Here is a 23,872-nt window from a genome sequence, read left to right as displayed (position 1 = left end):
GCCTCCTCGCGCCACCCCACCCCCACCCCACACGTCCTCAGCCGGTGACTGGCTGCGGCCGCCACAGGGGCGGGGCCGGGCAGAGGGCGGCCGATTCAAGATGGCGGCGGCCAGGAGGCGGCTTCCAGCCGAGTCGGCGGGAAGGGCAAGACTCTGGCGGCGGTCCCTGCCTGCCCGCATCCGCTCCTAGCACGGAACAGACGCAGTCACCGGAACCTGCCCTTGGAAACCCACGCTGGCACAGCCGGGGGAGGAGGAGGCGCTGCCGTTTACCTTCGCTCTCCCGGCCTCCACCTTTCTGCGCCGCTGCTCTTGCTCATCTTCTTCCATCTCCCTCCGGGGCTTCTCGCGGGTCGCCCGGGAGGTGACGGGATCGACACGCCGCCGCCTTCGCTCTATTTACACTCCCTCCCCCTAGTCTGGGCTCGCCCTCCCCCCCGCGACAACTGTCACGCAGACGTGGGTCCGGCTCCGCCCCCGGCGTGCGCCGTCTGCCCCGCCGCCAATCGGGGGGGGAAATCGCGTTCCTGCCCTCGCGCACGCGCAGTCAGGGCGGTGCGACCCGGACGGAGTTCCGCCCCTGCCAGCCGCTGGCCTCCCATTGGCGTGATGACGATTCCACCTCCCAGCCGGACCAATGGTGGAGCGCGGAGGCCTCGGAACCCTCTGTGATTGGTCGGTTTTAAAGAGGCCCTAGCTGCCCAACGGGAGGTAGGTGGGCGCGGGCGCGTAGGGCGGGTGCGCTCGAGCCAGCTCCGGGGCCGCAGCCGTGCCTCGAAGGGCCTTGGAGCGAGCGTGGCCGCCAGCCTTCGTCCGCCGTCTCGGTAGCTGGGAGTTCGACGTGGCCGCACCCCTTCCGGGAAGGGGCTGCGAGGCCGCCCACCGTCGTGTCCACCCGGAGCAAGTCCAGGAGGCCGCGACTTCGCACCCCGCTCCGTCTCTGCGAGGCCCCGGCGGGGGCAGGAGCCTGACTCCCGTTCCCCGGGACGCTCTGGGACCACCAGCCTGGGTGTCCTTCCCGTGCGACCCGCCCGCTGCGTGCGACCTGTGTCCGGGACAGCCAGGGTCTGTAGCGGGGAATCGGGCCCCGAGCTGCAGAGACTGCACGTGTGCACGTTTCTCTCTGGGGACACAGCGTCGCGTCCAGGTCTCTGATGCGCTGCGCCTGCTTCCAGCTTGCAGCTCCCGGTGGGCTCCCGCGGTCATGGGTCCACTCGCGCCTCCGCCATAAAGCAGCCCCCTGGATCAGAGAGAGAGGAGGGACCCCACGTGGAGAGAGGCTCTGAGGGGCGGGAAAGGCAAACTTACACATGTCTACTCCTGTTAGCACAGGAACCCCCGGGTGGCAGGGGCTCCCTAGGGCCGACTTGCCCAGCGGCCTGTGGTCCCTTGAGAAAATGTGGTGAGGATGCAGTTTTAAATGATACTGTGATTGTACCCAGTTCTAGATCCCCAGAGAGAGAGCTAGTTAAGTGAACATCAAAAGTCTTCTTACGGAAAGGGATTAAGGGCTGTGGGATGTTTGGGTAAATTTCAGTTGTATGGTAAATGGCTGTTAAAAAGGGATGTGCTTCCTGCTCAATTTTGCTGTGAACCTAAAACTGCTCTAAGAAATAAAGTCTGGGGGGTGCCCGGGTGGCTCAGTGGGTGAAGCATCTGACTCTAGATTTCAGCTCAGGTCGTGATCTCAGAGTTGTGGGATCCTTGCTCAGAGGGGAGTCTGCTGGAGATTCTCCCTCTCCCTCCGCCCCTTCACCCCACTTGCCCACACTCTCCCTCTCAAATAAGTCTTTAAAAAATAAATAATAAAGTCTGTTAAAATTAAAAAAAAAAAAGGAATATAACTTTGGTTATGCGTTCGTGGTCTGCGTGGGAATCTGAAGTCTTGTGAAATCATCGTTCCTCAGCTTCAAACTTCACTTGAACCTGTTTGTCCAGATAGGGAAACAACGCATGGTTTTTATTCCCAGCCCACGGTTTGGCTTAACCATCCGGTGCTGTTGGTGTAATCAAGCTCACCGGACGCTGATAAGCTGACAATCCGAGCACCTTGTCCTGCTGTAGTCTAACCATGCCGAGCGAGCCTTCTGCCAGCGTGGGCGCTGGGGAAGCTGGGGCCTTCCCCCGGCGGTGATCCTGTTGGCCCAAATGGGCTCCACGTTCTCGGCCTCACTTTAACTTTCCTCATTGCTGTTGGAGTGTCCCGTTTATCGTTCAATGGAAGATGAAAGCAGTCTGTGCACGGAACAGCACCACAGTTCAGGTGCAGGACTAGGAAACTGCAGAGCTCAGGCGGATGAGAAGGAGAAGGTGGGCGTCCCAAGCTCGGGAAGAGGCATGGGGAACGAACAGCTGTGCCTCCGTACCGCGAGGGAGACGTGAACGGCCCGGGGGCAGATGGGCCTTGGAAAGCCAGTTCGGAAGACACGACTTCAAGTGGCCGGCCGCGGGAGAGAAAGTGGCACAAAAAGCGAGATTGCTCTGGGCAGTGTTGCAGTAGACACGCACTGGGTGTTTGGGGTTCCCTCTGCTCTGCTCACCTGTCCCCCGCCTTTCCTTGGACAGAGTTTGCGTGCAGGCTGTGCGCTCCCTGCTTGCTCTGTGCTCTGAGACTGAGTAAGGGTAGTAATAACAGTGCCACTTCCTCAGTGATAATGACAAGCTCATCTTTCAGCCTCAGTGAGAATGTGTGAGCATAAGCAACCACAGCTTAGACAAACCTCCCTCGGAGAGTGCTGGAAACTCACCCGCCAGAAAACACGTCTCCTCCTGAGTCAGACCACAGCCCTTTGGTAACTGCAGCTTTCAGTCTTAGCTTGCAGAATTCAGTGGTTTGAGCAAACATGGGTGTGGGTGGGCTCCCAAGACCAGGGGTCGGGCAGGCAACACCAGCAGAGCACTGGGTCAACTTTCCAAGACCAGTTAGTCCCAGAGCCTGACTCTCGCAACCTTTACATGTTACAATACATGTAAGACTCCACGGGCTGCATGCCCAGAGTCTTCCCACACGGGGTTGGTCACTGGTTTTCAATCTATATTCCTTAGAACCCCAGAATCATTTCCATGGTCATTCTAGACTATGTTACTGATCTGACTCTCAGTTTATTTTTAACAATTAAAACGCTGTCCAAATAAATGATGTAGATACTCACCCCAAGGAGGAAAACCTAACCCTCACTCCTTAAGTATGAGCTGTGCACAATGACTTCCTCCCACAGAGGACTGTGGAAAGGGGAGAAAAATAGTAACTGTGGAGTGAAGAAACCTAGCTGGGTGATCAGGGTCGGAGTCCGCAGTGATGAGTCAGGGTGACCACATGCACTGTGAGAACTCTGTTACACCATCTTCCTGATTTTCCTGCAAATATAAACTTTAAATAACTTAATTTTTTTAAGACTTTATTTATTTATTTATTTATTTATTTGACAGAGACAGTGAGAGAGGGAACACAAGCAGGGGGAGTGGGAGAGGGAGAAGCAGGCTTCCCGCTGAGCAGGGAGTCTGATGAGCGGCTCGATCCCAGGAGCCTGGGATCATGACCTGAGCTGAAGGCAGACGCTTAACGACTGAGCCACCCAGGCGCCCCAAAACTTTAATAAATGGCTTTATTTAAAAAAAAAAAAAAGTCTAACAAACTCACACTGGGATGTGTTATGTATACCACTTGGGATTATCTCCTAGCTACCTTGAGTAGCTTAACTAAATTAGTTTTTGTTTACACTCAGACCTCCTGTTTGAATGTTAGGGTTATGATACATATAAATCCATAACCACTGAAGTGTATGGGCAATTTAAGGGACTTTTAGCCAAATTTTGGCCATCTGATACAAGTTTTTGGTTCAGTTGCATTGAGGAGGGGGCTGTAAGTGTGCTGATCCCTCATTCCCACCCCAGCCCTGGACCAGTGTCACTGGATCCAATATCCAATCTGTTCTATCCACTTCATTAGCTGGGTTGATTAATTTGTAAATCTGAAATGTAAAGCCGGTACAAATGAAGAGCCACTTTGATCAGTTTTGTGCCCTGTGCTCTGTGTGAACGATCATTTATAAAAGGCTTCTCTTGCTGGGTGTCGCACCCCACTGCCCCCCCCCCAGCGCTGGAGTGCATGTCTCCAGCCACCAACTTCTGACCTGACCAGCGGTCCTGTCCCTAGGTGCCCCCACCCCTCTCTGGGCCAGGATCCCCACAGGGCAATCCCAATCCTGCAATCACATCCCTGCCTGGAGGAGTGGTAGCCCCGTGTGGCCCTGTGTCCTGCAAGGTGATGGCTAGGAGCCTGTGGGGTGCGCCCACCCAGAAGCCCCACCAGGAAAGCCCCTAAGCGGGTCATTGGTCAGCTCCCTGTGCTGCCCCTTCTGCCGCCCAGAATTTCCTGAAATCGCAGGGACATGGTGCCCCCACCCTGTCCTCCTGGTATCTAGGCTTCACACCCATCTGGCTCTGAGGGTCCCTAGAAGGGGCTGGGGGCCTCCTGGCCCCTTGGAGCTAACAATGGATGAGGGGAGGGTAGGCCCCTGCAGGGCATGGGGAATGGATGCAGCTGCCCCCCACCCCTACCCCATACTCTTCTGGACTCAGTCCTGAGGGTGGGGGCAATGCAGGGGGAATCAGGACTGCCCCCCAGGACCTCACTCTGTCCCCTCGGGCCCCAGCTGCTGCTCATCACCTTCCCAATAAGCCCCACCTGGCTACACCTGGAGATTAGCAGTGTTTATAGGCAACTCCTGTGGGGGGGGCAGACTGGGGCTTGGGAAGGACTCTCATTGGAAACCCGGCAACCTGGGGCCCTCCTGTGTCTGCAGCGCCCAGCAACCGCCGAGGCAACACAGCACTCCGGGAGCTGTGGCCGCCCTCCCACACGCTGTTCTCTGGCAGCAGCGGGCCAGGCCCCAGGGGGTATACTCAGCCCAGCTCAGGAACCCTTCAAAGACACCACGGTTGGGGCTGCTTCTCCTTGCTTGCCGATAACCTGAGACCGAGGGAGGAGGTGGGTCTGTGGTGTCCCAGGATGCTGGACTCCTCAGGGGCAGATGCGATGACCCAACTGACCCTGAAACTCTTGGAGAAGGTAAGGCAGTGGGGGCAATCATGTTTTCAACAGCTTGTCAAAGAAGCACAGATTCAAAAGGTAAGTTACTATGCCTGTCAGTATACTCCTGCTTCCGAGGGAAAATACTTTGCTGTGCTTTTTAGCCTTACGATGAAGGCCTGTGGTCTCTTGGTTTTCTCTGCCTTTATGCAGAACCAACTAGATTCTTCTGGCAGCTTCTCAGCTGGGAGGCTGGATACACCCATGGCCCAGAGCATTTTCAGGGCCCACAAACCCCTGCAGAGCCTCCCGGCTTCAGTGTTTGGAGAAGACAGGCCATGGTTGGTGCAGGGTCTGCAGCCGCGTAGGCCAGCCCTGCGGTCCATCCTGACAGCCGTCTTCCTATCTTCCACGGCCAGCCTGCCCACCAGCACAGCGCCTCCTTCTGGGTGGCCCATGGCCAACGTGGAGGGGCCGGCAGGGGTCATCCCAGGACAGGCCCAGACCGTGCTGCTCAGCCCAGGGCTCAAGTGGTCAGGGGTGGGTGGTCAGTGACATGGAGCTGGCCTGGGTCAGGCTCTGCAGAAAGTTGCTTGAAAGGGGCCATTCACATCAGAGCATCTGCCCTAAGATTTCAAGGTGGAACTTGTGTGCACCAAATGGAGAGCCTGACGCCCACAGTCCTAAGAGAGCACGGATGACCCTTGCCACCTCCCCCCACTCTGTCCCCAATCACCTCCATCTGGGACTCTGGTCCCTTCAGACCCTCTGGGGCAGGTGTTCCTCCCCCCACCCAGACCCCACCCACTCGCACACTCTGTCCTTTTCAACACAGAAACTGGAGCAAGAGTGTGACAATGTGGAAGGGGATTCTGAAGAACCCCACCTCGTACCAGGTAAGAGCCCAGGCTGCTGGGAGAACACACACACACGGTGCTCTGCCAAGCACACCCTCATTGCTTACCACACCTTCACAAAAACCCCAAGAGGGGATATGTTCATCATTCCCATTCTGCAAATAAGAGAAGGGGGGTCCAGAGAGGTCTGATCGTCTGCCACAGGGTGCCCAGCTCAGACGTGGCCACACCTGGATCCGATCTGTGTCGCTCTGAGCTTGTTCTGGGGTGGGGGGTATGTGGGGTTCAACCTGTCAGGTGAGCACATCTTCAGGCGCCCAGACCAGGCGCTCCTGTGCATCTGCAACCCTGGCCGACGGTCGCTCAGGCCACGTGAGCTGGAGGAGAGGACCGCTCTCCCGGTGACAGTGCCCAAGTTCAGGGACATCTGGGTGAGGTGCTAGGGAGGCCTACGAGAATGCTGCCTGTTCATGGGGAAGAGCCCCTTTGGCAGTGGGAGCTCCAGGAAACTCGTGAGGACAGCAGGCAGAGCCCAGGGCTCAAATCCAGACAGGAAACGCCAAACAGGTCACCTGGCCAACAGGTAAGAGCAGAACCATGGAGTGGGCCAGGGCAGCGGGACTCCTGGGGACTCCCCCAGAGGACAGGCTGCTCTAGGCATCCTCAGGGCTGGGGGGTGGAGAATGGGTGTGCTGTGCCCGAGGAAGGAAGGCCAGACCCTGTTCAGAGCCTCCTCTTGAGTGGGGACCCCTCCCTCAGGAGGCTGCAGATGGCATTACCTGAGGCTCGGTGGACCGTACCAGCCCCCAGGCTGCTTGGGGCCCCCAGATGGCTCCAGGTGGCAGGAGGCCAGGCTCACAACCCAGTCACGCTCACAACCGAGCCCCGTGAGGCCCTTCTCCCTCTCACCAGAGTCCAGCAGAGCCCGAGGAAGGGCTTTCTGCCATAGGGCAGTGCTTGGGCCCCGTGTGGGAACCTGCCTGATGTGACGCCCTGCAGGAAACAAGGACAGGCTGGATGCAGCCCTGCTGGGTGCTCTGAGGAGGAGGCAAGATCTTCTGCAGAGACTCTGGGTAGGCCGCATGTCCAGCAGCTGTGTGGACCCTGATCATGAGCAGGCCAGAGGCATGGGGGAGGGCTTCCTGGATGAAGCACTGGTTCCCTGATGTCTGTGACCTATGGGTGGGTAACGGACGGATCCCGAGCAGCTAGGAGCCTGCGCACCTGGGTCCAGGACTTCATGGAGAAAATAACACCTGCATGCATGTTTTCCATAGTCTGGGTTCCAGCGGAGTGTTCGCTGAAAAACCCTGCTTTGGTTGCACATCCCCAAGGTGGAAATGCTGTGCAAAGGGCCCAATTCCTACAGGAAGTGGGATTTTAAGGTGGCCAATGGCTTCATCCAAACTAAATGCACCAGCAACAGGGAATGACCATGCGAAGCGATTAATTGAGTCCAAACGTATACGTTAGGATAAAATGCCACATCGTGGTGATGCGGGAAAGAGAATATACTCTGCTGGCTGGGCAAAGAGAACAACCAGAAACCGGTTCGTTATTTGGTAAACTCAAACAGAAGTTGTAAGCTCCCTCCCCTTCCCGCCACGTGAAATGAAGGGTTCCTCTCATGCATGCCCCCCATGAAGAGCCTGGCTCCAATTCCAGAGGGTCTGTGCCCCGAGGACGTCCTGAGGCCCCCTCCCACCGGAGGACCACGCGTCCGTGCACCGCTGTGCCAGGCGGAGTGCGCGCCCTGGGCGCCCGATCTCCTCCCTTCAGTGTCCGGGGCTCTCCCTCTCTGGGTGCTGCAGCTCTGCCTTGTGTTGCAGGAACAGCATCTCCTAGAGGAGGGCTCCCAGGCCCAGGCGCGGAGCGGGGTGAACAGAGGAGGAGCCCGTGGGTCAGCGCTGCCCCCAGAGGGGCCCCCCATGGGCATCTACCCCGCCGCCTCCCTGCCCCTGCCAGCCCTGGAGCCACCACGGATTATCCAACACTCAGTAAGTCTTCATGACCTGAGGGCAGAAGCAATGTGGGGAGGATGTGGTGCCCACAGAGACCCCTCATCCAAACGGAGATTGTGGATTTTTGTGGCCTCAAGGCCTTCCTCCACAGCATTACGAAGAGGGTCAGTCAGCTAGGAGCCAACAGTGACCGCATTTACCATGTCCCGGGCACTGCACAGGGAGCTCCCTGGCTCCCCTCTGCGGTCCTCACAGGTGCCCTGAGAACTGGCTTTGGAGAGAGGAGGTGGTCTTACCCTTCATTACAGAGGAGAGCCTGGGGTCCCCAGGCATTACCTGAGGCTCTCCCTCTCTCTCTCATCCTTTCCCTCTCCCTCTCGTCCTCTCCCTCTCGTCCTCTCCCTCTCGTCCTCTCCCTCTCGTCCTCTCCCTCTCATCCTCTCTCTCTCGTCCTCTCTCTCTCATCCTTTCCCTCTCCCTCTCTCTCTCGTCCTCTCTCTCGTCCTTTCTCTCTCTCATCCTCTTTCATCCTCTCTCTCTCGTCCTCTCTCTCGTCTTCTCTCATCCTCTCTCTCTCTCGTCCTCTCTCTCGCGCGTCCTCTCTCGCGCGTCCTCTCTCGCGCGTCCTCTCTCTCGCGCGTCCTCTCTCTCGCGCGTCCTCTCTCGCGCGTCCTCTCTCGCGCGTCCTCTCTCTCGCGTCCTTTCTCTCTCTCATCCTTTCCCTCTCCCTCTTGTCCTCTCTCTCTCGTCCTCTCTCTCTCATCCTCTCTCTCGTCCTCTCTCTCGTCCCCTCTCTCTCTCGTCCTCTCTCTCATCCTCTCTCTCCCTCTCTCTCTCATCCTTTCCCTCTCCCTCTCACCCGCGCTCTCTCGTGCTCTCTCTAAAATAAAATCTTTTTAAAAATGGGGGGGAAATCAAAAGAAGAACGGTTTGTGGCATATGAAAATGATGTGAAATGCGAATCTCAGTGCCCATAGTGATGTGTGACCACCCGTCCCTTGTGCGGTGGCCGCTTTGAAGCCTCCCTGCTGAGTGAAGCCTTCACCGCCGCGGCCAGGTGGCCCACAAAGCCAAACTATTTGTGGTCTGGCGCTCTACATAGAGAGTCGGCCAAGCCCTGGTTTGTGCCATCATTCCCGGGAACTGGGAAAGAAAGGACAAGGCCTTACTCATCCAGAAGAGGAGCGACATAGAAAGTCTCTGGTGCATGGTCAACACCTAGTGTGGGCTTGGAATTGTTGTACGTTTCTTTTAACTGGAGAGAAGCCAGAGATTATCTTCATGACCTGTTCCTTGGATACCTCTATTCAAGCAGTAGTAATGAAACCGCATGTTAGCTTCCTCTCCTGAAGACGGGAAATGGGGGAAAATTAAAAACAGTGTGTGTTAGGGGCGCCTGGGGGGCTCAGTCGGCTAAGCGTCTGACTCTTGATTTTCGGCTCAGTCATGATCTCGGGGTGGTGGGATTGAAACCCGCATCAGGAGCTTGCTTAAGACTCTCCCTCTGCCTCTGTCATCCCCCCACCCACAGCCGCCCACACGCGTGCCTGAGCTCTCACTCTTACAAAAGCAGACTATGTGTTAGTATGCTAGGGCAGCTTAAACAACAAAGTTATTCTCTCACGTTTCTGGAGGGTGGAAGTCCAAGATCACCAATCAGGTTCCTGGAGAGCGTTCTCTTCCTGGCTTGCAGACGGCTGCCTTCTCACTGCCTTCACATGGTAGACAGAGAAAGCTCTCTGGCATCTCCCTTTTTATGAGGACACCAGCCCTATAGGATTCGGATGTCACCCTTATGACCTCACTTAACCTTTATTACCTCTTCACAGGCCTGATCTCCAAATACAGACACATTGGAGGTTAGAGCTTCAACATATGAATTTCGGGGTGGACACAAACATTCATAACATATCATGTCCTAGGTGATACCCGGACTCAAATATCTATCTATTAAGCAACCAATTCAATGTATAGGGTTAATCATTTGAAGTTTCTCTTGGATGGATGGATGGACGGATGGATGGATGGATGGGCAGGGTGGGTGGATGGATGGCTGGGCAGGTAGACGGCAGTGGATGGGTGGGTAGATGGATAGGTGGGGAGGTGGATGGGTGGGTGGGTAGATGGATAGATGGGTGGGTGGGTGGGTGGGTAGACAGATGGATAGATGGGTGGGTGGATGGATGCTGTAGAACATGGTCTCCTAGGGCACGTTTAGGGAACTAATCATCTGGCTCTTCGTAGGCCCCCCAGCCTCCTGCCACCATCATTCAACAGCTACCTCAGCAGCCCCTCATCACACAGATTCCCCCTCTCCAGGCCTTCCCCACTCAAAGAGCAGGAAGTATTAAGGAAGGTAAGTGTTCCATATTAATACTGTTATGGGTTTATAAAATTCTCTACCGAAACAAAAAATATATTTTTTAAAGATTTTATTTATTTATTTGACAGAGAGAGACACAGTGAGAGAGGGAACACAAGCAGGAGGAGTGGGAGGGGGAGAAGCAGGCCTCCCGCCGAGCGGGGAGCCCGATGAGGGGCTCGATCCCAGGACCCTGGGACCATGACCTGAGCTGAAGGCAGACACTTAACGAATGAGCCACCCAGACGCCCCCTGAAGGCAGATGCTTAACGACTGAGCCACCCAGGCGCCCCATCCAAACAAATTCTGACCTGATCAAATATTTGAAGGTAAAAATAGGAACTCTCAGAAGTACCCTAACAACCACCCTGGAGAGCTCGTGAGCATTTTATAAATTGCAGTATCATAAACTGTATTCCCCATACTGTGCCGTTTGTTCTGTGACTCACTCCGTAACTGGTAAACCCAATCTCTCCCCTTCACCCACTTTCCCCAAACCCCACCCCCACCTGCCCCACCAGCAACCATCAGACCGTTCTCTGCATTTGTAGGTCTGATTCTGCTTTTTGTTCATTTATTCGTTTTTTTCCATTCATTGGGCGTTAGTATGAAGTTGAACGCGTGGGATCTGGATCCCCCTGCCCCCAGGGATGGAAGGAGCTTGGAGCACCGTCGCCCCCCTCCTCCCACCCAGTCAGTACTGCTCTTTCTCTTTTAGAACAACTTCCCAAACTAGATGCCAGGATGATCTCCTACAGAAATCATCCTGACATCCTACTCACCCTTTGTTGTATCTCAGACCACCCTTCTGGAATTGTCTTCTATTATCTTGAAATAAGCCCCTTCCAAGTTCCTTTAGAACAGACTCTTGAAGCTCCCTCAGTGTTTGCCTCCTGGCAAATGTTTTTATTTCCCCTTGTTCTTAAATACCAGCGTTGCTGGATATTCAGATCTAAATTGGTATTGATTTTCTCTCCACGCTTCCTGAGGACCCTTGTGATTATGTTGGGCCCACCCAGATAATCCAGGATAATCTCCCCACCTCAAGATTCTTTTTCAAAAATTAATTAATTTAAAAAATCGTGGTAAGGGTGCCGGGGTGGCAAAGTCAGTGAAGGGTCCGACTCTTGGTTTCAGCTCAGGTTGTGATCTCAGGGTTGTGAGATCGAGCCCTGCGTCGGGCTCCGTGCTCAGTGGGGAGTCTGCTTGGGATTCTCTCTGCCTCTCCCTCTGCCCCCACCCCCCTGCATGTGTGCTCTCTCCACCCCCCTCAAATAAATACATAAATCTTAAAAATAAATTGTGGTTAGAAAACCTAAAATTTACCGTCTTAAACATGTTTAAGTAGTGTTAACTGGATCCATGTTGTTGTGCAACAGATCTTTAGAACTTTCCATCTTGCAAAACTGAAACTGTGTATCCAGGTCCCCCTCCTACCAGCCCCCAGCACCCACCATCCTATTCTCTCTGAAGTTGATGACTTAAGTACCTCCTATGAGAGGAATCATACAGTATTTGTCCCTCTGTGACTGGCTTATTTCATGTGGAATAATGAACGTCTTCGAGGTTCATCATATGGTGGCAGGTGGCAGATTTTCTTGCCTTTTTAAGGCTGAATAATACTCCACGGGATGGATGGACCACGTTCTTTTATCCCTTTGTTTGTTGATGCACACTTGGGTTGCTTTCATCCAAAACTTTTTTTTTTTAAGATCCCATTTCTTTGAGAGAGAGCAAGAGACCAAGAGAGAGCATGAGTGGGGGGCAGAAGGAGAGGGAGAAGCAGACTCCCCGCCAACGGGGAGCCCGACACAGGGCTCCATCCCAGGACCCTGAGATCATGACCTGAGCCAAAGGCAGACACTTAACGACTGAGCCACCCAGGCGCCCCTCCATCCAAGACTCTTAATCACATCTGCAACATCACCTTTCACCATATAACAAAACACAATTCACAGGTTCCAGGGATTAGGGTATGTACATGCTAGGGGTCCATCATTCAGCTGACCACACTATTCAATCATATTATTATCCCACAAATTCTGGGCCCATTCTCTTGGAGCTGTGGAGCCACCACACGGTCTCATCTTCTAGGGAATGGACATGTACATTTCTGTGGGGCCTATGCCTAGGGATGAGATGTTTGGGTCAGGAAATACTGCCAGACAGTTTTCCAAAGTGGTAGTGATGTGGGATCATCAAGCCCACAGTCAAAGAATTCTTGAGACGTCTCTGGTGCAAAAGGTGTTTTTATTAAAGCCCGGGGACGGGACCCGTGGGCAGAAGGAGCTGCACTGGGATTGTGAGGAGCGACTGATTAAATACTTTTTAAGTAATGGGGGTTAGGGACAGCGTAAGTCTCTAAGGAACCTGGAAGCGAGGCTTTCAGGACCTTGAGGGGCTAGCTGCTGTGAAGATAAGGTTCCTTTTCAACATGAAGGCACTAAGGCAGTTCCTTGAGGGAAGGTTACACTCTGCACGTCTCTGGAATCTATCAGTGGGCTGCAAGCTGTAAGGAGATTGAACTGAAGCTACATTTCTCTTCCTTTGTTTCTCTCGTCAGTAGTACCTGTTGACACTCCACAGGAGTGAACAAGAATTGCTTGCAGCAAGTCACCAACCCTCGGTGTCCTTAGACTATTTCATCTTTGCCAATCTGGTGGGCATGGCAGCTCATTCCAATTCTAATTTGCATGTCACCTTTTCATATATTTATTGGCTGTTTGAATACCCTTTTTGTGACGTGCCCTTTCAAGTATTTTGCCCATTTTTCTTCCAGGTCATCTGCCTCTCTCATTGGTTTCTAGGAATTCCTCGTGTATTCTAACATGGGTCCTTTTTGATACACATATTGCAAATCGCTCTCTTTGTGGTGTCTCCGGATGAACACAAGTTCTTAATTTTTAATAAAGTTCTGTTTTCCAGGCTTTTTCCTTTATGGGTTCGTGCCTTTTCTGTCCTGTGTAAGAAGCCTTTAGCCACTCAAGGTCATGAAGATGTTCTACGATTTGGTTGACTTCTCACATTGAGATTTACGACCCACCTGGAACAGATTTTGTGAGCTATGGTTAGGGACTGGTGTTATCTTGATATCGGTTTGGCCCTGTGCCACTTATCGAAGACCCCCTTTCCCCACAACACCGTGTGCCCCTTATCCTGAGGCAGTTACACCGGCCCCACATGGGTCTCCTCAAGGGTCTTTGCCCAGAACAGGGCTGCCAGACTCAGCCTCTCCATGTTCTTGTCTTGCGGGGATAAGAGTTCCCACAGCTGTATTGCTGTAGGAATCTGGCTCTGTGCCCCCCACCACCCCATTGCTCTCAGGCCTGGGACAAAATCTTTTGATCAAGGGTCTCTAGAGAAACAGAGCCAACAGGACATGTCTAGAGAGAAAGATGTATTTTAAGGAATTGGCCAATGTGATTATGGAGGCTTGGGTAGCCCAGAATCTGCACGGAGGGCTGGCTGGAGACAAAGAGCCGATTCCGGTGGGAAGGTTGCTGCCTACTCAGCTCCTGGACACCCCTGCAGGAGCCCCTGCCCAAGTCTCCAGGCTCCCTTTTTTTGGCTGGGAGTGTGAGTGGTTTTAGGGACCTGCCTGCCCTTGGTGAGGCTGACAGAGCCCTGGGGCTGCCTGATTTCCAGGGCCTCGAGACTGTGGGAAGAACTCATGTTTACCTCTCACACTGACAAAAACGTGTTTCTTTGTATCCAGAGTTGGTGAAGAGCTTGGTTTCCTGGTTTCAGAGATGAAATTCCTAGTAAAGTACCACAGGCCTGGGGGCTTAAAGTAACGGAAATGTACTTTCTCTGTCTGGAGGCCGGAATTCTGAAATCCAGGTGTCACATGGCCAGGCTCCCTCCAGAGGCTCCCAGGGATGGTCCTTCCTGTCTGGTCCAGCGGTGGCTCCAGGTGGTCCTGGCTTGTGGCCGCGTGGGTCCCATCTCTGCCCCATCGCCATGGGGCCTCTCCTCTGCGGTCTCAAACCTCCCTTTGCCTCTCTTATAAAAACGCTTGTCTTCTTGAGGCACCTGGGTGGCTCAGTTGTTATGCGTCTGCCTTCGGCTCACGTCATGATCCCAGGGTCCTGGGATCGAGTCCCACATCGGGCTCCCCGCTCAGCAGGAAGCCTGCTTCTCCCTCTCCCACTCCCCCTGCTTGTGTTCCGTCTCTTGCTCTCTCTCTGTCAAATAAATAAATAATCTTAAAAAAAAAAAACCTTTTAAAAAAACAAAAACAAAACACTTGTCTTGGATGTAGGGCCTACCTGGATAATCCAGGATGATCTCATCTCAAGATTCTTAATTATGTCTGCAAAGACTTTCTAAGTAAGATCACATTCAGAGGTCCTGGGGATTAGGACGTGGACACCCTTTCGGGGGCCCCCATATAGCAGGAGTGAGAAGGGCTGCAGCCTCTCGGGAGTCCAGTGGGCACCCCCAACAACACTTCAAAGCACACACATCCTCCAACCCAGAAGTTCTGCACCTCAGAACACATCCCCATTTCCTGTGCACATAGGGCCTCTTGCTCGTGGAGCCCTGAGTGTGTGTCTGCGTCGGCGATGCTCTAAAGCTTTGTCCTCAGGAGAGGCCTGATGATCAGCGTGTGGTCTGTGAGTGATGGAACCTCTCCTTTCAGACATGGTGGAGATGATGCTGATGCAGAACGCACAGATGCACCAGATCATTATGCAAAACTTGATGCTCAAAGCCCTGCCCTCATCAGCGTTTTTGCCCTCCGGGGGATCACAGGCCGCCCCCCTGCATCCCACCCCTCAGGTAGGCTCAGCTGGGGACAGGCACGGAGGTAAAGGAGGCCACCCAAATCAAAACCAGAGGACCTGGGTGGCTTTTCTTCTGGAAGTCCATGCATCTGTGTAACTCTGAAAAGCACATTTCTGACTCCTGGGTCTGTGATCTGCTTGTGAAGCCCCCTGGCACTCCCCATTCCCACCTAGATGAGGAATGAGTTATGCAATCTGGGGCCCAGAAAGCTGCTTCCTAGAGCCAAATGAACTCTGCTGGAGCCTGGCCCTCCCTTCCTTCCTTCCTTCCCTCCCTCCTTCCCGCCCCCCGCCCCGCCCCATTGAAATGGGCTGGTGTGTGTGCTGTGCTGAGGACCTGCAGCGGGCTCCCCTTGTCCTCCTGCAAGCCAGAGGCAGAAGCAGCCCTCCGTGCATCACCACCACCACTACGCGCCCCCAGGTCCCCTGCAGGCCATCCCAGCACCTGGCTCCCTGGCTGGTTACTGCACGTGGCCCACGGTGGTCTCGGCCACCGCCCTCCCACCTGCCTCCAGCTTCCTGCCAGCCCTGCACCACTTGGCTGGCCCGTCATCAGCAGCCCTTAGCCCGTAAGTCAAGGCCAGCTTCCTGGTCTGTGGGTGGGAATACCTAGGAACTGGGTTGTACCTCTTCACCCTTGCTGACAAGCCAGTGGACCCATCTTTATCCGGTCCGAGGCTGTAGCAGGGAATTTGGAAAGGCCCTCCCATCTTCCCCAGGGAGGCAGGTGGGTCCTTGGCAGTATTAGCCCCTGGAGGTCCCGGTCTGAGAATGGACCCCAGGCCAACCTCCCGGGGAAACTGCCTGTGGCTTGGGTCATTTGTCCAGCATGAGCAGGGCTCTGGGGACCCGCACTTGAGCCCTGGCTGCACGGCTCACCCTTAGTGTGGTGTCTGCGTGCTAAGCCAGGGCAGTAACTGCCCGCATATCCCAGCTTTCCCAGGGTGGCATCTGATGGCGTCCAGCCCACGCAGGCTCCGGGCTTGTGAGCCTCCACATGTGGACTCTGGTGAGTGGCAGAGTCCTGGGGACTCGGGGCATCGGGTGTGGTTGGGGAGGCCCGGCAGAAGACTGCAGCCTTGTCCCTGGATGCAGGACCGCGAGTCAAGAGGGAATACAGGGTCTCGTCAGGAAAGATGGCCTAGGAGCCGTAAGAGAAAAGATGGGTGGAATTAGCTGCTTACACCATAAACAAAGTCAAATATGACGATAACTGGGAGCTCTGCCTGCCACGCGGGGGGCAGGAGTGAGGGTTCCTGCTAAGTGAATGGAGCAAGGCAAGCGGCCCGCTGGGCTCTCCCGTGGAAAGGAGCCTTCAGGTGTGGAGAGGTGTCCTTGCTGGTCTGCACAGCTTTCTCCTAGAAGGGAGACACTCGAGGTTGAACATGGTTCCTTCTGAAGGGGGCTGAGGGAAGGGAGCTTTCTCTGTGTGTTTGTTCTTCTTGGTTCTGTCAGGGCTTCTGACGTGAACGTCACCTTTACTCTTTCTTCACTTTTCGTGACCTTTTTCTTCTCGGTGGAATCATGTTCCCTTGCTGTTTTATTTATTTTAAAGATTTATTCATTTACTTACTTGAGAGCGTGCGCAAGAGCGGGGGAGGGGCAGAGGGAGAAGCAGGCTCCCCACTGAGCAGGGGACTTGATCCCACAACCCTGAGGTCATGACCTGAGCCAAAGGCAGACCCTTAACCGACTGAGCCACCCAGGCGCCCCATCCCTTGCTGTTTTAATGTGATTTTCATGTAAATGTCATTTTTAAGTGCTGCCCATTTTCATCAGCCCCTTTTGGGTAAACCCTCTCGTGCCCTAAGTTCCACACTAGCAAGAGCCCAGTCCTCCTCACTGCTTCCTTGGACCCTGCAGGCTCGCCGGAACGCTGGCCTGGGCAGCAGGTGGAAGCAGGTGGCTAAGGAAGCGCCACCCAGCTCAGCGCCCTCGGGCTGGACCCCTGCTCAGAGAGCCTCCAAGGCAGGAGAGCGGCAGGGGCGCACACGGCGGGCCTGGCACGTGCTCTTCTGAAATGCAATTAAAGTTCTGACTCGATTTCTTATTTTCACATTGACATTTTCTAACATGGTTTTCCTGTTTGGTTTTATTTCTCAACATAATTGTTAGTTCAATACAGGGAATAAATTTGTCGGAAGTTGGTTATCTTGGGATGGCCTAATAAATTGGAAAAACTGTTTTGTCTGCGTCCTGAGTAAGGAAAACCCAGGTTTTCTCTGCGAATCTCCTTTACTCGCACATAGAACAGACCCTTCTATCACTTCTAGTCGCTAATTCTGACATCAGCTGGGTGTCCTGCAGCCCCACTCAGTTCTGACACCATTCACCCATGTAAAGACTCAGTCCCATGAGACTCCCCCGTGCCAGCCGCAAATTCAGGTTGTCCCCTGTGCTTCTGACCTACTGGGTCAGGGAGCAGAGGTTCCCATGACCCCCTTTTCGGGTTTGATTAGTTTGTTAGAGCGGCTCACAGAACTCAGGCAACCCTTACTGACATTAACCAGTCTATTTAAGGGGGTGATAAGGGGTGGAGTGGGTCTGGGAGGGTCGCGAGCACAGGAACTTCTGTCCCGTGGGGTGCGTCACCCTCACCGTGTGGACGTGTGCACCCCCCTGGAAGCTCTCTGAACCCCGTGCTGTTGGGATTTATGGGGGCTTCCTCACGTAGGCCTGAGGTAGATTAACTGCATTTCTGAATACACACAGGAGTGTAGAGGGCCAAGGAACCCAAGGGACCCCTGGAGCAGGAGGAGGGACCAACCCTGGCAGAGGCTGGGTTTGCAGAAGCTCTGGAACCGGGGCATGGTAGCCAGGTTGGGGCGGACAGAAGTGACAGGTGGAATCAAATAGCCAAGGCAGAGCTCCATGGCTGGGTGGGGAGGACTTTTCTTAGATTTAGGTCAGACGGACACTGCCTGACGTGCTCTGTTGTGTTCAATGTATGTAAGAACCCCTCTGAATCCATAAAAAAGAAAAATCGATAGAAAAATGAGCATGAGGGACACCTGGGTGGCTCAGTCGGTTACGTGGCCAGCTTTTGATTTTGGCTCAGGGCATGATCTCAGGGTGACGAGGCTGAGGCCATGTCATCCGTTGTCGGTTGGGCTCCTTGCTCAGTGGGGAGTCGGCTTGGGATTCTCTCTCTCTCTCTCTGTTCCTCCACCCCCAATAAATCTTAAAAAATAAAAAAGGAAACTGAGCATAAGACAAGCAGTTACAGTGGAGGGGATGCAATGGTGATGAGAAATGCAGGACAGCCTCAGTGGATACGTGATCAAGGGAGGGGTCAGGGTGCATGGGGGTTGGGGTCTGGATCCCAGGGTCACTGCTATGGGCTGCAGGGGGGGACAAGTAATCAGGTCCTTTGGAAGCACTATGCATTGCCTGATAAAGCTGGATACCCCACCCCTAGCCCCCCAGCCATTCTGCTCTGAGGCCCATACCCAGGGAGAACTCTGCCTGTGCCCCCGACATGACCAGAGAGGCATGGGGGATGTCCGAAATTCCTGCTGACAGGCGTAGCAGGTCTCGGGATCCCTTCAGTCTCTTAAAAAGAACTGCAGAGCCAAGAGCTTTGCAGGGTCACCTTTGGTCTTTGCTGAGACTTTCTGCCGAGAACGCGCTTCACTGTAAGCAGGCATGCATACCCAAGGCTTCAGGAGTGCCACAAGCCCAATTCTGTGTCCCCGAGGGCCTGGGAAAGTCCAGGCTGACGATAAATCCAGTGGGAAATGCATTTTCATGTCTTTCAAGTGGATTCATGGGAGAAACCAGATTCTCAGAATTGTAGTATCCCTGCTTTTAGGACCACAGAGTCTCTGAGAGGCTGCGTTTCATTGCCGTGACCTCTTCAGAGCTCCCTGGCAGAATTCGGGGTGCTGCTGACTCCACTGCCAGCACCTGGGAGGCCTGGGGTCGGCTCAGCGCGTGTGGCCTGCTCCCGTGATGCCCTGGGCCCAGAAACAGCTTGGGTAAGTCTCTGTGATGCCTCCTGCGTTTACTTCAGCATCAGAAGAAAAGGCAGGAAACACTGACGGCAAAGAGGATGGGATGCAGCAGTTGGAGCTCAGGGCGCCTCCTGCAGCCAGGAGACGTAGCTCAGCGGGTGGACAGGGGGATCCAGGGTTCTAGGACTCCAGCCACGGGAAGGAAGACTTAGGTAGGGTCCACAAGCAAACCCCTGACCAGGGGCTGTGCCTGCCTCGGGAGCTGGGACGGGCAGGAGATGTCCGCTGTGGGTCACCTGGCTGAGGCTGTCCTGGGCCTTGCAGCCACCCTAAGGGTCAGCCTTGTCCCTCCCTCATAAAGGCACCAAGCGAAGGTTCCAGGTCACAGTGCTCTTGAGGGTAGGTGGAGACTGAAGCCAACGGTGTTCCTGTAGGAAGGAGGAACCCTGGGCTGCCTGTTCTATTCTCCGGAGCAGGCTGCAGAGGCAGGAGAGACAAATGCTCTGGCCACAGGCAGAACCCCAAGGGATGAAGGTCCTGTGCTCCAACTCTGCATCCTAAGAGCTTAGAACTACTTTATCTGCAATACTGAAAATATGTTTGCTAGGTTCTAAATGAAGAAAGGAATGCACATTTCTTTTATACTTTCACAAAACAGTCAGGTTCCACTTGTGTAATTTTGCCCCTGAGTCTGTGTCACTCCTGTGGCCCCACAGAGCAGCAGTGACCAGCAGGGCCCTCAGTTTGGTGGAGTCCCTGGTCCTCAGGGCCTGAAAGGGAGGGTCTATCTGCTGTTCACATGGTGTCTCTGTGCTCTGGAGAATTCCTTGGGTGCCACCCGGCTGCTGGGCCTCCAGCATCATCAGAAGAGGCCTCTGCTCAGAGGCTGGAGCCTGGTCCCGGTGCGCCGGCTCAGCTCCTCGAGAACCTGCTTCTCCTTCTGGTACATCTGAAAGAAAGGAGTGGAAACCAACTTGGACGGCCCAGGGGTGTCCTCTGGGGGAAGCCCTTCCCCAGAGCCCATGTCCATGGCTGCGGCATGAGGATCCTCAGCCGTGTGGCCTCCCAAAGCCAAAGCGCAGGACCTGGTTCTGCTCACCTTCACTCAGCACTGTGCACATGGAATGTGGACATGCTGCCTATGAGGTGAAGGGTGGGACCAGCAGAGGACTGGGGTCCAGGGGCCCAAGGAGTGGTCTTGGGTAAAAGAAGAGGAGACCCTGTCTGGGGCTGTAGGAGAACAGGCCAGACACGTCAGCTGGGCCAAGAGTCCGTGGGAGGGGGATGCGTGAGGACAGCCCCTCCTGGGGGAAAGAGTGGTCAGTGCCTGGGGAAGGTGGATGGGGAAGCCCTGGGAGGGCTTGGGTCCCTGCTGGAAGTGACATCATGGGCTTTCTCCGAGATGCTGCCAGAGGGGGGTGAGGGGGCCACAGCAGGGTCAGCCTCTCACTTGGACAGGAAGCTGAGCCACGGTGTCCCTGGTGGGGATCCAGCCTGAGATGGGCTGGGTGTGAGGACAACTGTATCAAGGACTTTTTTGTTAATTGAAAAAAAAATTTATGCCTTCCAGAGAGCCTGATTATTTGATTACAAATATAACTTGAGTTTATTAAATATAATATGGTGCATATACCAACATATATGCTTATAAATGGGGTAAATATTGTCACTTCTCAGGGAAACAAACAGCTAAATAACTTTAGCTTGTAGGTCTCTATCAGATGCTTGCATGTTCCGAATCCTGTTCCCACCTGATAAATATCATCACAATTTCTCTTGTAAAGATTTTTTGACTTTAAGCCATTAGAATTTTATAGAATTTATAGAATCCAGGCTCTCTGCTCAGCCCTTCCTTTCAACAGCGAGTAATACAGTTAGTAGCCTTTGGGGAGCCCGATATTTTAAACAATGTTAGTCTTTTTGTTTTGTTTTGTTTTTATAAAGCAGGTGTTCATAAAATCCTTAATTTACTGCTTTCCCCCCAACCCCCCCCATTTTGGTTTTTGTACTCAACTGCAGGGACAGCTCAGGCAGCCCTGGTTCCTGGGCACCTGGCGCATGGGGCACTGCACCCTCTGTGCTGGAGGCCCGGAGGACAGCTCCTACCTCCTGCCACTCCGCCTCTGTGCTGTGTGTGAAGCCCAGCAGGTGACAGAGCCCATGGGTGGCAGTCACCTGTCAGAACAATTAAAAAGCTATTTCAGGAACTGATCACGACCAATCCCTGGGCCAGGGGTTGGGGAGTATTGGGGGGGAGGAGGAGGGAAGGCAGGGAGAAGTCAGCCCATGCATGGTGGGAAGTTAGGAACCTAGGGGTAGGTGGAGGGTACCTGGGGCTGAAAAGGTGCCTACACGCAGCTGGGGGCGAGGAGGAGAAGGTCCCAGGCCTGGTGGGCTGGCCTCCACTGCAGGTAATGGCATCTCTGGGAGGTGGAGGTTGAAGCAGAGATGCACAACAGCCCCACAGGGGTGCACCGCTGCTGGCCACAGAGATCCCAGAGCTAAAGCCCATGCTGAGCAATCCTGTCCTTGCCAGGGCTCCTGCCACACTCAAGAAGAAAGCACAGCCTCCTCCTCCCAGAAAGTCCCACCAAGGAAGCAGGCCCTGTTGCCTGCTCATCATGGCTCTCCCTGAGAAGCTCTGCTTCAAGTCACAAAGAAGCACCAGGATCCCCTAAAGATAGTTCAGGGTGTGGCTGTTTAGTCAAAGGAAAACACTTCAATAGAATCCACAGGAAAGTTAAGATACAATCGCTTTTCGGAACACCCCTCTCCCTTTTCTTCTGCCGTCAAGTTGAGGAGAGATACATCTGGAAGGTCCTGGAGGCTACAGTTGTAAGGGGTCTATTCAGCAGATCTGAGTTAGCTAAACACAGCTTGCTGAGCTCCAGGGGTAAAAGCTAAAAACAAGGCGCTCCTGGGAGCTCCTGACCTGTTTCCTGTCCTCTACCCTCACCCGACAGTGCTGGGGGCAAGCAGGCCCATGGCCTAGGCTCGCTCTCTCTCTGTGGGATGATGGAGTGTCCTTGGTGTCCCTGCTTGTAGGTCTCCCTCCCCTGATAACCCTGGTCCTTCATGTGAGACAGTGGAGGCAGGCGTCCCATCCATGGCCCTCTTTTCAGGGCCTGTTTGTTTCAGCATCTCACTCACAGTAAGGATGTCATAGTAGTCCTCATCTCCTTTGCACTGCTGGAAGATATACTCCACTCCTAGGAAAATGTCACCCAAATTGTAGTCATCTTGAAAATCAGGCTGGGGAAGTTCCCCTGCTTTTATATTCTGGAAATGAGGAAATACAGATTTGGAGAACATGACCTCAGGAACTAACCTGACGGCAGGCCTACAGATTTCATTCTGGAAGATCCCTACTCAGTAGTCCCAGGGCAGGTGAGGGGTGGGGGGACGACGGCGGAGCCACTCTTTACAGATGACCTAAGACAAACGAGCTGCTTTCCTCTGTCTCTTTCACCTTTTTAGTGCAGATCACACAGATCTACATTGTACGATTTTATATTTCTGTTCTTTCTGTTATTTTGTCCTAAACAGTCTTCCACATTTTCCCACATAAAACAAAAGAAACAACCAGTCCGTTCATCTGAGGGCTGTTCACACTAAGCTGACGGATATTTAGGGTATTAACATGTTTCCTATTAGAAAAAAATACCAAGTGAATATTTAAGACCTTTATACTATAACATCTTCCTTCCTTAGCGGTGACACTAGTGGATTACACAGTACACGCATGTTTCTGGTGCTCTTCAAGTGTACCGCCAAAGTGCTTTCCAAAAGGGTCCTTCCCGTTTATGCTGTTACTAGCAGTGTGGGAAGCCTCGAATGAGCCCTGCGCATCGTGGAGGGGGTAACCTCATCACTATCTTAAAGTTGTCCAAAATAGTTTTCAGTGTTATTTTTCATTTTCAGTGAAAAAATTCAGTGTTACTTAAAAATTTCAACCATACATATTTGTTATTGAATCACACTTAAAATTCCAGAAGCAGGGGTGCCTGGGTGGCTCAGTGGGTGGAGCATGTGACTCTTGATCTTGGGGTTGTGAGTTTGAGCCCACGTTGGGTGTAGAGATGACTTAAAAATAAATAAAAAATCTTAAAAAAAATTGCAGAGGCACTCTACTTCTCTTTTAACTCACTGACAGCATTACGAGGGCTGGGGGACCCAGCTACCTTTTCTCCTTGGGCGATGCGTATTGGTCAAAAGGGGTTGTTCCTGCTGTACTCTACTTATGTGTGTATCTTAAAGTTTTCAAAATGAAACTTAAAAATCAGAATGTTTACACCAGCAGGTAGGCCAGACAAGAGAATACTTTTTACCTCATGAAATGGAAAGGAAAGCACATCAGTTGGGATGTTTTTCTCTCTGTAGATTCTATTGATGTGCTGAATATTCTTGTTGTCAACACAGATGATCCCCAGGTCGAATTTCTGCACCCCTAATATACTCCTCACAATCTCCATCTTCTTGCGAAGGGGCGCCCTCCTGATGGGCACAGCTCGCTGCAGATTTCTAAGCACCAAACTCATTTCAGGAAGAGCAACACGGCGCTTTAAAAATGTAGAAAAGAGCCTGTGGTCCAAGTTTAAGAGAAGAGAAATCAGTTGTAGAAAGTGGTAATATATTCTGTAAAAAACACATGCACACACATCAGATCGTTTTATTTGGTGAAATTCACTGAAAATGTTAGGGGAATTTATATTTTACCGTAAGGAAGGTATAAAATTGAGGGGATATAACACATGGTCATGGAGTCAGGCCGACCACCACGGGTAAAAGTGGGAAATTAAGGCCTGTAGCGAGGAAGGGGCCATCGGCGGGGGGGCCGCGTGAGCAGGTGGAGGAAGAATAATAGGGTGTGTGTGGGAGGCGTGAGGTGCGCGGACTGGGTGCCGGGGGGGGGGGGGGGGG

The 23,872-nt window shown here is 53.5% G+C and overlaps 2 protein-coding genes across 9 annotated transcripts; one reads left to right on the top strand and one right to left on the bottom strand.

Annotated features, from left to right (window-relative positions):
* Positions 1 to 91: 91 nt before the first annotated feature.
* C1H21orf58 (chromosome 1 C21orf58 homolog) lies at positions 92 to 17,983 on the top strand. Of its 3 annotated transcripts, XM_081800931.1 has the most exons (8): positions 92 to 2,792; positions 4,806 to 5,071; positions 5,868 to 5,928; positions 6,889 to 6,962; positions 7,719 to 7,886; positions 10,095 to 10,206; positions 14,855 to 14,994; positions 16,863 to 17,983. In XM_081800931.1, the coding sequence occupies exons 2-8, from the start codon at positions 5,012 to 5,014 to the stop codon at positions 17,016 to 17,018; spliced, it is 771 nt and encodes a 256-aa protein (XP_081657057.1). In that variant the 5' UTR covers positions 92 to 2,792; positions 4,806 to 5,011; the 3' UTR covers positions 17,019 to 17,983. The 3 variants fall into 3 exon arrangements, 1 of the variants encoding a protein (XP_081657057.1); XR_014139468.1 differs by lacking the exons at positions 92 to 2,792; positions 4,806 to 5,071; positions 5,868 to 5,928; ... (2 more) ...; positions 10,095 to 10,206; positions 14,855 to 14,994 and adding an exon at positions 15,287 to 15,568 and having other exon boundaries at positions 15,934 to 17,983; XR_014139469.1 differs by lacking the exons at positions 92 to 2,792; positions 4,806 to 5,071; positions 5,868 to 5,928; ... (2 more) ...; positions 10,095 to 10,206; positions 14,855 to 14,994 and adding an exon at positions 15,287 to 15,568 and having other exon boundaries at positions 16,863 to 17,042.
* A 1,004-nt stretch (positions 17,984 to 18,987) lies between these two features.
* On the bottom strand, positions 18,988 to 23,834 carry YBEY (ybeY metalloendoribonuclease). 6 transcript variants are annotated; one of them, XM_081800933.1, is made up of 5 exons: positions 23,669 to 23,808; positions 23,281 to 23,533; positions 22,103 to 22,231; positions 20,967 to 21,127; positions 18,988 to 19,901 (listed from the first exon to the last, which is right to left on the bottom strand). In XM_081800933.1, exons 2-5 carry the CDS (start codon positions 23,488 to 23,490, stop codon positions 19,865 to 19,867), a joined length of 537 nt encoding a protein of 178 aa, XP_081657059.1. In that variant the 5' UTR covers positions 23,491 to 23,533; positions 23,669 to 23,808; the 3' UTR covers positions 18,988 to 19,864. The 6 variants fall into 6 exon arrangements, with proteins under 6 accessions (XP_081657059.1, XP_081657060.1, XP_081657067.1 ...); XM_081800934.1 differs by having other exon boundaries at positions 21,059 to 21,127; positions 23,669 to 23,804; XM_081800938.1 differs by lacking the exon at positions 18,988 to 19,901 and adding an exon at positions 21,305 to 21,375 and having other exon boundaries at positions 21,014 to 21,127; positions 23,669 to 23,809.
* Between the last annotated feature and the right edge of the window lie 38 nt (positions 23,835 to 23,872).

Source organism: Leptonychotes weddellii, chromosome 1 (genome assembly GCF_054177405.1).
Source record: "Leptonychotes weddellii isolate Sample4059 chromosome 1, ASM5417740v2, whole genome shotgun sequence".
In the NCBI taxonomy this organism is placed as follows: domain Eukaryota; kingdom Metazoa; phylum Chordata; class Mammalia; order Carnivora; family Phocidae; genus Leptonychotes; species Leptonychotes weddellii.
Note: the sequence above shows the minus strand (reverse complement) of the source record. Positions and strands in the feature narration are given on the sequence as shown.

Bases quoted from the DNA above. Each gene is read 5' to 3' on its own strand.
- YBEY (XM_081800932.1), bottom strand. From the start codon at position 23,490: ATGAGTTTGGTGCTTAGAAATCTGCAGCGAGCTGTGCCCATCAGGAGG. The intron at 22,232-23,280 runs GTAAAAAGTATT...CCTCATTTCCAG, and splicing joins TTTCCTTTCCATTTCATGAG to AATATAAAAGCAGGGGAACT. The intron at 21,128-22,102 runs GTGAGTGAGATG...TTGTTCTGACAG, and splicing joins ACTACTATGACATCCTTACT to GTGACTGCCACCCATGGGCT.
- C1H21orf58 (XM_081800931.1), top strand. From the start codon at position 5,012: ATGCTGGACTCCTCAGGGGCAGATGCGATGACCCAACTGACCCTGAAA. The intron at 10,207-14,854 runs GTAAGTGTTCCA...CTCTCCTTTCAG, and splicing joins AGCAGGAAGTATTAAGGAAG to ACATGGTGGAGATGATGCTG. The intron at 14,995-16,862 runs GTAGGCTCAGCT...TGGACCCTGCAG, and splicing joins CCCTGCATCCCACCCCTCAG to GCTCGCCGGAACGCTGGCCT.